At 34.5% G+C, this 13,293-nt stretch overlaps 1 protein-coding gene across 1 annotated transcript in view; it reads left to right on the top strand.

The window, feature by feature from the left end:
- The window catches only part of LOC129224325 (uncharacterized), a 38,884-nt gene extending 28,809 nt beyond the window's left edge, over positions 1 to 10,075 (top strand). The window contains exons 3-4 of the mRNA XM_054858762.1: positions 9,674 to 9,778; positions 9,866 to 10,075. Coding sequence (XP_054714737.1) covers positions 9,674 to 9,778; positions 9,866 to 9,925 — 165 coding nt within the window. The 3' untranslated portion in view covers positions 9,926 to 10,075. The remainder of the gene's footprint in view (positions 1 to 9,673; positions 9,779 to 9,865) is intronic.
- Positions 10,076 to 13,293: the final 3,218 nt, after the last annotated feature.

Raw genomic sequence — 13,293 nt, 5'->3', positions numbered from 1 at the left:
ACTTTTCAGAATTAAACAATAGGTTTTTAAGTTAAAAAAAACACTCTGTTTTTCTTTGCAAAGATAAAAATTGTTAGGCAAATTAAATTTTGCAACAGTTTTTCATCTTAATTCAAAGCATTTAAATGAAAATTAGCATTCACAGCAAAATGAAAATACCAGATGGTTCTTGAAAATGCTGCTGTTATGCAAACCATGAAGCTACCAGAAGTGCAAGATATTTCACTTTCTTGTAATAAAGAAACATATTTATTTATGAATGACTCATTGTATGATTAGTGCTTTAATACTCACTACAGATAATACTCATTCTGAAGTGCTAATATATAGATATATTTTGAATTTAAATTCAAATTGTGAAATAACCTACATAACGCTAAAACCTGTATAACGCAAAAGCTCTGATCCCAAGGTGTGTGTTATAATGGTCTTCTACTGTATTATCTTTTTTACACCCATTCCTTACTGCATACTTGTTCTCGAGTACATTTGGTGTCATGGAAATCCAGTTGGGGGGGGGGGGCTGCTGATATTTTGCAGGGGCTTGACCGTCGATGTACTAAAACATTGAAATTTTTAAATGAATATTCTTGCACAATAACACAACAAACTCTGAAATAATGTTTTAACGCTTGACCGAAATTCAGTTATTAATTTAGAACATTATTGTGCGATCTGAGAAAAACTAATAATGATAATTATTAATACCATAAATTACGCAGAAAGAAAAAATTGAAGTATATATCAAATCAGTGGTTCCAACCTTTTTCACGTTGTGACCCCCCCTTTTCACCAACTAAAAATCTCGCGACTCCCTAAAGGTCCCCGTATATATATATATACATACACATATACATGCATGTATGAATGTGCGTGTGTGCGCGCATGCGCAGCCATTGCCCGTATCCTCATATACATAATAGCCAATGATCGAGTAACCTGCAAGTTTCAACAATAAAACCCGCGCCACGGCATGATAATTTGATAGTATGTTTTGATAATGTTTAACATGCAGGGAAAGGCTTTATTGTGACAAGACTGAACTCCATCCAGTCACTTAACTGTTTTACTGGTAAGACTGTGGCATTTCAGAAGAATGAAAAAAAGAAAAAATGGTCAACAATGAAAGCTACCTGCTGGAGTTTCGGGTTAATTCACTAGAGTTAGGGTTGCAATTTCAACTATCAAAATATCACCAAACAAGCAATGGCTTCGTTCAAATGTAGAAGCAATTTTCACCCGTCGTACCTTGACGTGCTTTTTTCTAGTTTTACATAATTCAAGGTGCTTGAGATATTTTATTTAAGCTTATGACTTTATGGAATTCTTTTATTTCTACAATAAGTGCTTAAATCTTTATCTTTCTTTATCTTTACTAATAATAAAGCTGAAAGTCTTTCTGTGCGGAGGGCATATAAGCTACCGTTACTCCTGTTCGGTCATAGGAAAATTTCAGGCCCTTTCATTGGCTTATTTGAGTGTCAATCAAAGCTTCAAAGACGCCATTGTAATGTGCTAGTCGTCTTTCGCACTGTGTTTCTTGTTTGTAATCTGCTAAATACGAATAAGCATTTGCAAATGATATCTTTAACTGAATGTTGCTGGCAAAAACAGCATTATTATTTCCAATCAATTTCATTCTTTGCAAAACAAATGAAAGCTGCCTTTGAGCTATGCTTTGAAATAAAATAGGTGGCGCCATCTTTGGGCAAAAAATGCATGTTTTACGACATTGTTTTGATTTAAATTGAAGTTATTTTAAAAATAATTCTCATGGTAAATTATTTTGTAGATGGAAAAGAGCGAATTCTGCAATTTTTCATATTCTTAATGATATTTAATGTAATTTAAACAGCACTTCTTAAAGAAATGATTACCATTTAACTTAATAATAAATACTTCTAGTGAACAATTTAATACATAATAATTTCTAATATAATTTTCTCTTGTGCCAATTTATTTCTAGCTAATTTCTATTGAATATGAGTTAGCATTCAAGAATAAGACCTTTAATTGAGTAGTGAGTGCATCTGCAAAAAGTTCCTTTTTGTTTTGGAAGAATTTCCTACTTTACAAAAAAAAAAAAAACTAATCATTTACTTCAAAGATTATGTTTAAAAGAATCAGCTGTTCGCGCACTACTATTTGATAAAGTCAGCTGAACAAAATATCATATAGTCATTGGTCAAAAGCTTTATAAAGCTCTCTAACAGGTTGTCCATTTTTTTTTATAATCAGTTTTTTTTTTTTTTTTTTTGTCTATAATTTGTTTATCTTATCGTTCATTGGTTGGATTGCTTTATGTGTGTCTTCACTTGTTAAATTCATAATCCTGAATCAAATTATAAATAGTCGACGTGTACTCTTTATGAAATGCTTGCTCCGCCTACGGCGGAGACGATAGGCCAACTTTGCTCTTATGATTTTATGGTGATGATCATTTTTTAATGGACCTTGGGTAAAATGGTATACCACAAACCGTGTACGCCCAATTCAAATTAATGTCCAGTCCAGTTTATAAAATGCTAAAACAATTGAGATGTCTGTATTTAAAAAAAGAAAGGCTTCCACCTTCATTAAATTCAATTTTTTTTAAATACTTTAAAATTTTTTCAATGAATGTATGATATTTAATGTATTTGAATGATTACATTCAAATTGTTTCATAACTATTCATGACACCACGAAGGTCTTATCAGCAGTACAGCAAAAAAATAAAGAAAACTTTTTTGCTAATTTTGCTGAAAATATTTAACAGCTACAGTTTTCTTCATGGGCCAGTCTAAAAAATTTCGCTGTATTTTTTATTACAATACATTAAAAATCATATATTGATTTCAAAATTGTCTCAAAAATGGTTGAGTTTTCAAGTTTTAGAATTTTGTGAAACTTTTTTTTTTTCCCCAAATAGTAAATGAAACTGCATGAATTCTCTTGAATTGCCTCATCAAGTGTGTGATAATTTTTTTTAATTAATAATAAATGAATTTAAGGTAACAAACGGTGCGGTTTCTGAAAGTTTGACTTGAAATAACATATATATAATTTTACATTATGACACATTGCTTTTTAATGTTATTTTCAATTATTTCATTCAAGAGTTTAAATTACCTATTCCTTTTTACATAACTTTAAATATTATGAAGAATATTAAAAGATAAAGAAATTGCTGTTTAATTAAAAAAACTTACATTGAGAATTAGTTGACAAATGAGTTAAACTCCAATAGCTCCTTCTTCAAAAGCGCCATTTTTTGCTTAAAAATAATGCTATTTATTCGTTTAATTATATTTTTTACAGGTCTTTTTTTAAAAAAAGCAGGGCATTATTTTATGTAATGAGTTATGAAATTAGAAGGAGATAAGAAGGATGTTTGCCAGACTCACTCAAAATTCAATTGGAAGTCTTATTCTTGAATGCTAACTCATATACAATAGAAATTAGTTAGAAAAAAATTGGCACAAGAGAAAATAATATTAGAAATTATTATGTATTAAATTATTCACTAGAAGTATTTATTATTAAGTTAAATGGTAATCATTTCTTTAAGAAGAGCTGTTTAAATTGCATTAAATATCATTAAGAATATGAAAAAATGCAGAATTCGCTCTTTTCCATCTACAAAATAATTTACTATGAGAATTATTTTTAAAATAACTTCAATTTAAATCAAAACAATGTCGCAAAACATGCATTTTTTGCCCAAAGATGGCGCCACCTATTTTATTTCAAAGCATAGTAGCTCAAAGGCAGCTTTCATTTGATTTGCAAAGAATGAAATTGATTGGAAATAATAATGCTGTTTTTGCCAGCAACATTCAATTAAAGATGTCATTTGCAAATGCTTATTCGTATTTAGCAGATTACAAACAAGAAACACAGTGCGAAAGACGACTAGCAACATTACAATGGCGTCTTTGAAGCTTTGATTGACACTCGAATAAGCCAATGAGATTGCCTGAAATTTTCCTATGACCGAACAGGAGTAAAGGTATCTTACATGCGTCCGGAGGATGTCTGTAGGATGTCTGGATCTCTGTGACGCGCATAGCGCCTAGACCGTTCGGCCGATTTTCATGAAATTTGGCACAAAGTTAGTTTGTAGCATGGGGGTGTGCGCCTCGAAGCGATTTTTTGAAAATTCGATTTTGTCCTTTTTCTATTCCAATTTTAAGTCCCATTTTTCACAGAAATTTAATAAAATGGGAAAGAATTTGTTCTGAAAATTACCTTTCTTTTCTTTACTTCTTTATCTTTCTTTTTTTTACTTCTTTATCTTTTCTTTTTAAATCTTTCTTGGTTCTTTATCTTTACTAATAATATAGCTGAAAGTCTCTCTGTCCGGAGGATGTCTGTAGGATGTCTGGATCTCTGTGACGCGCATAGCGCCTAGACCGTTTGGCTGTTTTTCATGAAATTTGGCACAAAGTTAAATTGTAGCATGGGGGTGTGCACCTCGAAGCGATTTTTCGAAAATTCAATAAATAATACCAAAAAAAAAAGATTGTCTCGATAATGTGCAATGAAATGAATGAAGGCATTTTCTTTTAACAAGGCCGTCGCAATGTCAAAAAATTAGAGGGGTCGTATGGAAAATCCTCATTTTTTTCAACCGTATTTATAGCAAGATATAGGGAAAGAGTCCTGATTTATATTTGGAGGGAGGGGGGAGGAGGTGCCATTACTAGCATATGAGGGATCAAACTATGATAATTGCGTTGTATAAGCGGAGAAAGAGAACTAACAATATGAATCTTTAGTCGTAAGTGTAACATTCGCGATGGTTGCACGTCGTCCTAAAATAAAATCAGTTTACGCTATCCTAGGTCATGTCCGGAGGAGGAGAGGTTCAGGGACTTATATGAACGGTTCAAGCTCGGAGACTTGCCTTTGAAATTTCTTGAAGTCCTAAAAATGGAGTTTTAGACGATTTTTAACGATGGGGATGATGAATCGGGGATGCTCTCTAATTTTCGAAAATGAAAATGATATGTCTTAAATAAGCTCGGTTGTAGACTATCTTTGTTGAAATTTAGGAAAGAGAACGGATTCGGGCGACCTTTCACCGAAATATATTTTAATTGAGATTCTAAAAACGTAATTATAAACCATTTTAGTGAACGTTAGGAAAAAGGTTTGGATTCAGAGCTTCTCCTCCCCCCCCCCCATCAGGAGTTTTTTTAGGAATTTTAAGTTCCAAAAACGAAATTTTAGGCGAATTTTAATGACGTGGCAGAAGAGATGATTTCGGGTACTCGCAAATTTTTTTTTCGAAATCTACGTAAAAAAAAAGCAGAATAGTAAGTTATCTTTAATGAAAAATGTTCGGAGACCCTTACTCTTTTTTTTTTATATATATATTTAAGTCTTAAAAACGAAATTTTATATGATCTCTTTAATTATGTGAAGGAGGACAGCAGGCACTCCTCTAGAATTTTTCGAAATCAAAACCCTGAAAACCCATTTCTTAGCTTTGTTTGATGACGTTCGAAGTCGGGAAGGGTTCGGGGCTCTTCCCTGGAATATTTCCGAAATTACGTCTTAAAAACGCAACTGCAGGACACCTTTCAGGATAAGGGTTAGAGTTTAGAGAATCTCTCACAGAAATTATTCAAAATTGAAGTTCCAAAAACGAAATCTCAGACGATTTTTGATGCTGTTAGAGGGAGAGAATTCGGGATGCTTTCGTAGAGAAATTTGAAGCTTAAAATAAATTAGAGGATATTCTGAGATTAGGTACTCTGGCATGAGAGAAGGGTGTTGCTGTAGCCCCATAGTCCTTCTTTTGGATTAGCCTTTGCGCTCAAGTATTGATGACACTCTAAAATGATGCTATTTTTCCCCTATGTATTTTAATTTTTCAACTGTGCAATAATGTACGGATAATGTTGCGACCATCTAAGAAATGTTTAGCGATCCCCTTGGGGGTCGCTAAACCCACAGGTTGTGAACCCCTGCTATAAATATGTTCGACTATAATTGTTTGTTCTAGTTTACTAACTTCCAACGGGCAACGAAAAATTACTACTATTTCTTATGCATTAAAAAAAAGTCAAAGAAGTTGTGAAATTCTGTTTGTGACGGGCCTACGTTCAGCTTGTCCCCATAACATACGTTTCCCCATAGCATCTACATTCTACGGGCTTGAATCTTTTTACAAAATTACTAACAAGCTCCAGAGTTTTGCACCTTGGAGCTTTTTTTTTTTTGGTAATTTGTCTGAAAACTTTCGCTTAAATTGATTTGCCACACCCCTCTGAAAGTTAAAAGAACTTTTTTTTCTGCGTCAGATTCAGCTTGTGCTTATTTTCTCAATTGATTAAAGCGGCAGATAATAGGGTTTCTATTTTAGTGAAAGTCCTATACTCAACTCAGTTCAAGCATGGAACTAAAACTCAAAGGGTTACTAGAAACCGTAACATTTAAAACTACTTTTGAAACGCCCAAAACTGCCATTTTGCATTGCTCAGGAGCCGGTTAACAGCAAGTTGTTTGGAAATCAGGAAAGGGGTGCTCTTCAAAAAGTTCTTTTACAAACTTGATTAATCGTATATTTCCCTCAAGTTATTTTTGTCTTCGGGTGGGAGCGAGATTTTAATATTGTTCTTATTCTAATAAGCTCTTGACGGAAATTCTATTTTTTGCGGACTGTTTTATTTTGTTCTAATCGTAGCGTGTATTTCAATCTGATTCTTCCTAATAAATTTTTATTATCTGCGAAGCAATCTTTTGAGGCTGATGAAACCCCCTGGTATCCAAAGAGATTATTAATATTTATATTGATTTCAAATGCGTACTATGTACCTATTATCAAGAAGGAGACAATAATATAGGTTTATATATGAGTATCTGAGAGGAAAACTATAATGAAAAAAATAATGTTTGTATTTGGTTAAAACTTAAACACTCAATATTCTTTTTAAATGCGCTGGAAAGAAGGATTGTAATTTTTTTCTGCAACATAAGTCTACTTCTTTCTTTCCTTTCAGGGCATATTCTCGATCACATGTGCGATTAAGTAAAGATATACTAACTAGTGATGTGCCGGATCGTTAAGAAAGTAGGTCCGTGGATCCGGATCATTAGTGTCAAGATCCGCGGATACGGATCTCAAATTTTTTTTACCCACTTCAGCTATTCAAGTGTAAAATTTGTTACTGAAGGTATTCTCCTCGCAATAACAACACTGTTTCTTCAAAAAATGTCATCTACGGCGAAAATATAATCGAGGCTAAGATTTACTCTTTAAATAAATCTTAAAATTGAGGGAAGTTGGAAGGAACGGGTCAGCGCTGCATTAATGCTTAAATAGAATGTGAAACAGTATTTCTAGCTTGCTCGGTAGGTGTAGGATACAGGAGCAAGAGTGTAAAACTACTACTGGACAGGCTAGAAATAATTTTTTGCATTTTATTTCAGCATAAATGCAGCGCTGACCCATTCCACCCAACTTACTCCGACCGACAGAATAACAGAGCCGTGAACACCTTTACAAACAGTAAATAGATAATTTAGTCTTACTTTTTCTGAAGGATGCCGAGAAAAACCAAAATGAAGAATAACAGAAACCCCAACTCAATAACAAAAACTAATATTAAATAATAATAAAAAACACACACACACACATGTCCCATAGGGCCGACCTCATTTTAAGATGGATTTCGCGGGTCAGAACCCACATTGTTTACAAATATTAACTGACAGCGGATAGAAATTTTAATCATAGCTTTTTCTCCTTATCTTCCGACTATAAAAGCGCTACCAATCACGCGTATAAAGGCTTAGAACTGCATTTAAAATTTACTTAACAAGAGTATAGCTTCTACTGTATATAACTTGGAAGTTCCAAATAAATATCAAACGCAGAAAACTTTGTTTTTTCAATTTCAGGCCAATATTTTTAACGTACGGGTAAGTTTTTACTACTATAAATTCTGAAAAATGTTAAGTCGGTTTTTATTAATATCTCCGGTAGTTAAAGCTCTACAAAAACGAGGCCAAGTTAAGAACACTTTCGATCAAGTCACCTTTTGAATGAAAAAATAATTATTAAAATCGGTTCATCTGTTAAGGAGCTACGATGCCGCAAGATACACAAATACACTTTTTAAAACTTATTACCCGTTCCTTTTTATGACGGGAGGTATAAATTGGCATCTGAAATGATACTTTTTATTAAAATAGGGAATAAAACCTAATTTAAACGAAATTTAAGAGTCGTTTATTCAAATATTTAAAAATTTTAGAATAGAATATATTCGTTTAAGATCCATCTCAAAAATTACGGATACATGTCTTTATTTTCCCTCGGATATCTGCGGATACGGATATCCGGAACATCACTAATACTTACCTTAGCCAACAATGACAACCAACTTTGTTGATGGGTGTTACTGTATTTAAAATGGGCGTGTGAGAAGCATATCCTGAAAACTGACAGACTTCTAGAAATTCAGTTGAACATTTTTTCTTTATATTTCTTTGAGGGTCACATGCTGATGCACAAACTGAGAAGCCGACTTGAATCAGGGCTCCCTTACACAATGTTTTTCATAAAATCTTGAATTTTCAGTAGAAATCTTGGGTTTTAGAATTTATTGATAAATATCTTCCATTAATTAAATATATGAACAATAAAATTTAATATTTTCACTAAAATCGATTTTTTTTTCTTCAAGCAGTCTAGACTGGAAGTTTCTCTCGCATGCACGTTCTGTGACTATAATTATAAAAAGAATGCTTTGGGAAGATGCAAAAAAGAGTGAATGAAAGATCTTCCCCGCTCTAGCTCTGGATGTAATTTCTTTTTGCCGCAAATTATTCCTGTCTATCTGGCTTGTACCATCTAATTGTACCAAGTTAAGACATAAATAAAACTTTTTTTGTAGCAGCAGACAAATTTTTACATTTTTGAAGAAATAGTTCTGACGAAATAATTATTCAGAGATAAATTTAAAAAATTTATTAACGTAGTTTTTTACTTATTCATATTTAAGATTAATAACCGTTGAACTTCAATATTATTTATCACAAAAATGTGAATTAATTCCATGAATTAAGTTACATGATCGTGGGTTTTCTTGCCTTATCTTAAAAAAATTTATGAGTCCTATTTTCTCTCTTGCAAAAGATCCCTCTGGCAGACCTGAAAATTTTAAGCATTTGTGTATTTCTTACTTCCGTGATGCAGTGATTTTTCACTGGACTGAGCGCATTCTATTGCATCTGACTCTATCTACCAATTACAAAGCGAGTGAAACTAAATGTAGCTTGCTCCGAAGCAATGCAGTTTCCGTTATACGTTTCACGCACTTGCAACTTTTCATTAATCGAGTCAAGTGTGAAAGGTGATTTCTGAATCCCCCCCCCCCCCCATTAAAGTGATCAGCGCTGAATTTATTGCTGCATAAAATAAAATAAAAATAAAGTTTTCGTAGAAATAAATTTTTCTTCTATTTTCCACAAGTGATCTTTCATAAGATTTCTTGTGCTTCAGTCTTCAGTTAAGACTAATGAAACGATGATAGTTCTGATTCTCAATTTAAAAAAAAATAATAACATTCCAAAGCTAAAAAAGTGTAACTGCATTTGATTTCAATTGAAAATGTATTTTCTAACTTTTTTTGTTCGATAAGACACTAATCAGAGGGACCCCTACTGTTTTTTTTTATAGGTTATACAAGAACTGAGAAATTCCAAGTGCTGCTTGTGCAATAAGCCTGCTGTTGGTGCCTGTTATTTCTGTTGTAGCGTGTTTTACTGCTCTGTAGAATGCTCGGTAAGTTATTCATTGCTTCATTGAGTTAAAGTACTTGACGCCCATATAAATATGTTTTTTCCATAAAATTTCTTTTGTTATTTTTAGGAGAGTGTTATTGGGAGATACCACAGAGAAGTTTGTTCAAAAGAATATTCTGAGAAGTGAAAAGAAATGAAATCAAAAGCTCCTCCTATCGTAGTTGCCAAAGATGTACATATCTTGTTTAAATGTAAAATGTATAGAATTCATGATTTTAATTGTAAATAAAGTTTACTAGTTGTTTTTGTATTTTATAAAAAAAGGAAACATTAAAGAAAACTTGTCTCTCTCCAATGTTAAATGAGCTTGGTGAGCCTTCTAAAATGCGTGGGTGGATCTGGTTAACGGAAAAAGATGTGGTAATCCATTTTTTAAAATTGAGCTAGAGCATAGCTTGACTTCTGCAAGGACGCGGGGAAACGTTACCTTCATGAATTTCTGTGCATCGTCTTACAAATCCTCGAAAGTCGTAGTAAATCCGCCTCATCCTCATATATATAATAGCCGATGATCGAGTAACGCTTGTGTTTCAACAATGAGATTTGCGCCAAGGTATGATAATTTAATAATGTATTTTGGTAATTGTTAACTGGTGAGACTATTTCAGGGGTATGAAAAAGCGGTCAACTATGCACGCTATCTACTGGAGTCTGGGTTGAAATTTCAACTTTCAAGACATTACCAAACAGGCAATTGCTTCGTAAAAATGTTGAAGAGAAGCAATTTTCACCTGCCATACCTTGACGGGCGACGTTCTAGTTTTAATAAAAACTGGTGTACGTTATGTTGCAGAATATGGAATCACAAAGCGTCACAGCTATTGGTGCCATTATGGTCGGATCCCCCAACTAGGAAAAATTGCAGCAAACGACGACGAAAGTTCTGTAATTTCACTTCACGATCTTTCTAGCGATATGCTCGTAGTTTCCGTTACAGATGATCGACTGTTATTTGCACATTTTAGGCATGTCCGTCTGGCGCACTAAGTGCCCCAATGGGGATCGCTAAGAAACTTTTTAAGTATGAAACAGTAGAAGATAGTATTGTGTTGCACTGCCCAATGAAGGCATGTAAGAGAAAATAAGGTATCTTTTTTTCTAGGTATTTTGAAACAGCTTGAGGCAATGCAAAATTTGGTGAAACTGAACATCTAGTTTTTGACGTCTTGGAATCAATGTTATTCGCGATAGGCGCACCTACTCGTTGGGCTCTTTGTTTCTACAATCGAACTGGCCACGAAATTTGCATTCGTCACTTTTATGACTGGTCATTTTCTAGAATAGTACGAAGCATTTCCATAAAAAACAGAAATGGTGAATGGGATGTGGTAATAAAGATGAAATCTCTTGGCCGATATCCACCAGTACAAACGGCGTATAAAATTATGTATTTTTTGTTTGTTATCCATCTTAAATGATGAGAATTGGTAATCTGGAAATTTCGGAATCAGATGAAGTTTAGCTTCAAGTTCTCTTCAGTCGGTACTTCTACATAGAAAGAAAACTCCAAATAAATAAACGACGGAAGCACTCACTGTTTTAAACATTTCTAAAGTGAGACCACTGGTAACAAAGGAAAATAAAAGCTATCTAACACTTCTAGTTCAAGGTTAACAGGTCAAAAATCTACCAAACGTAATTTGTTGAGGCAAGTTGCAGAATTCTGCATGAAAATTACTTGGAAGGAGATTAATTGAAACAATACATTTTATTGATGAAAGATGGGTTCATCTAAATGATTGAAACAAAAAAAAAAAGAAAAAAAAAAGATCCATTTACTTATGCAAGTTCCGATGAAAAAAGTTTACAATGGGTTAGCTTCAGAAAGGGATTTATAATTGTCGCAGTTTCCTCTTACGATGAGTTTTTTTTTTTTTAAGGAGAAAATGTTGAATTCAACACCAAGGAGCAGCAGGAGAATGTATTGAAGAAATAGGAAAGTTTTCGATTTTTCAATTTTATTTTTATATGATAGAGTAACATGTATGAACATCATAGGTGAAAAAATTTTTGCGATACAAGTAGTTTTTTTTAAATTAAAAGTTCAAGCTCTTGTGATGTCAAATGGAATAGGAAGTGACGTCATCCCCTCTTCCGATAGGGGAGAAGCGAAGGTCACGCATTCGACTTCGAAGACGAAACGTAAAAGGCTTTCTCCTCGCGTTTCTGGAACATTAAACCTCTCATCCTCTCCAAAATATTCGAATATCTCATTGGTGTTACTTGAGGAAGATTATTTAGATTGTGCTTTAACGAATCCGGCCTCCATAGTGAAAAGGGGATTATTGAATTTCTAAAAAATAAAAATATCAGCGCGCTGAAAATGTTCCTAGCGAAAACAAGGGATCTTCGGCGGAAGGCTGCCCATTCGCGCCCTGTGACGTAGGCTCGTGACGTTTCAGAAGCGCGCACTTTTGCGCGTGGATTTTTAAAAATTCATTAAAAATCAACCACGGTGTTTTAAAATTCGGCGACGGTGAATTTTTTAGTTTTGAGGGTCAATTAACAATATCCAACAGCCAAAATATGAACATTTAATAGGTTGCAACTTCCCTATTCCATTTCTTCATGCTGACGATTTTCAAAGCCTGAAACTGCACTATGACAAAACCACCAATCATACTCTACTCCACATTGAAAATGCAAGATCAAGAAAGAGAGGTCCGGAAAACGATAAAATTTGGCAGAAAGACAAGAAACGGCAAGGAATAACAAGATACCTTCATTTCGAACCGATATTCAGATTATAGAACGAGAACGGTGTCGACTCAGTAGGACCACCGCGAACGGCGATGGATGAAGAAACGCATCGAGGTTCATAGATAAGAGTGCGGATGGTGTCCATTCCCTGTCAACCATAAGTTCGTCCTCTGAACAAGGTAGATATAGAATACGCGAACGGCGTCTAATAACATCCCGCACGTGTTCTATTGGTGACAGATCGGGAGAGTACGGTAGCCACGGAGGTATTTCTAAACCTTGTAGAGCATGTGGAAGATGCAAGCACTGTATGGTCGGGCGTTATCCTGTTGAAAAATTGCATTTGGCACCCCTTGAAGGTAAGGGATTTCCACTGGCCGCAGCGCATTCTGCACGTACGTTTCGGCCGTCATAATGCACTGAATACGAACTACGTCTTGATATCATACGCAATAGCGCTCTAAACCACGACGCCACGTTGTCGAGCAGTGGGGAGCGCTCCACAGTTGCTGCCGGATTAGACCTGTTTCTACGTCGACGCCACACCGGAAAAACAAGCGTGACTCATCCAAGTCTCTCTACCCTACGAGCTGTGACGTCAATGGCAGTCTTCTTACGGACGCCGTGAGTGCTGATCACTTGCAAGCAATCGACGGGATATTGTTCTGATCGATATGGAAACGTCCAGAGTCTTTTCTCATGCATCAGAATGGATGCAAACATAGCTTGCAGGGCTGCCACCGCTAGTCTGTGGATTTGTTGATCCACCATCCACGCGTGCTGATGCCATTATGG

Source organism: Uloborus diversus, chromosome 6 (assembly GCF_026930045.1).
Source record: "Uloborus diversus isolate 005 chromosome 6, Udiv.v.3.1, whole genome shotgun sequence".
NCBI classification, from domain to species: domain Eukaryota; kingdom Metazoa; phylum Arthropoda; class Arachnida; order Araneae; family Uloboridae; genus Uloborus; species Uloborus diversus.
The sequence above is the reverse complement of the archived record's forward strand: the minus strand, read 5'-3'. Positions and strand labels throughout refer to the sequence as shown.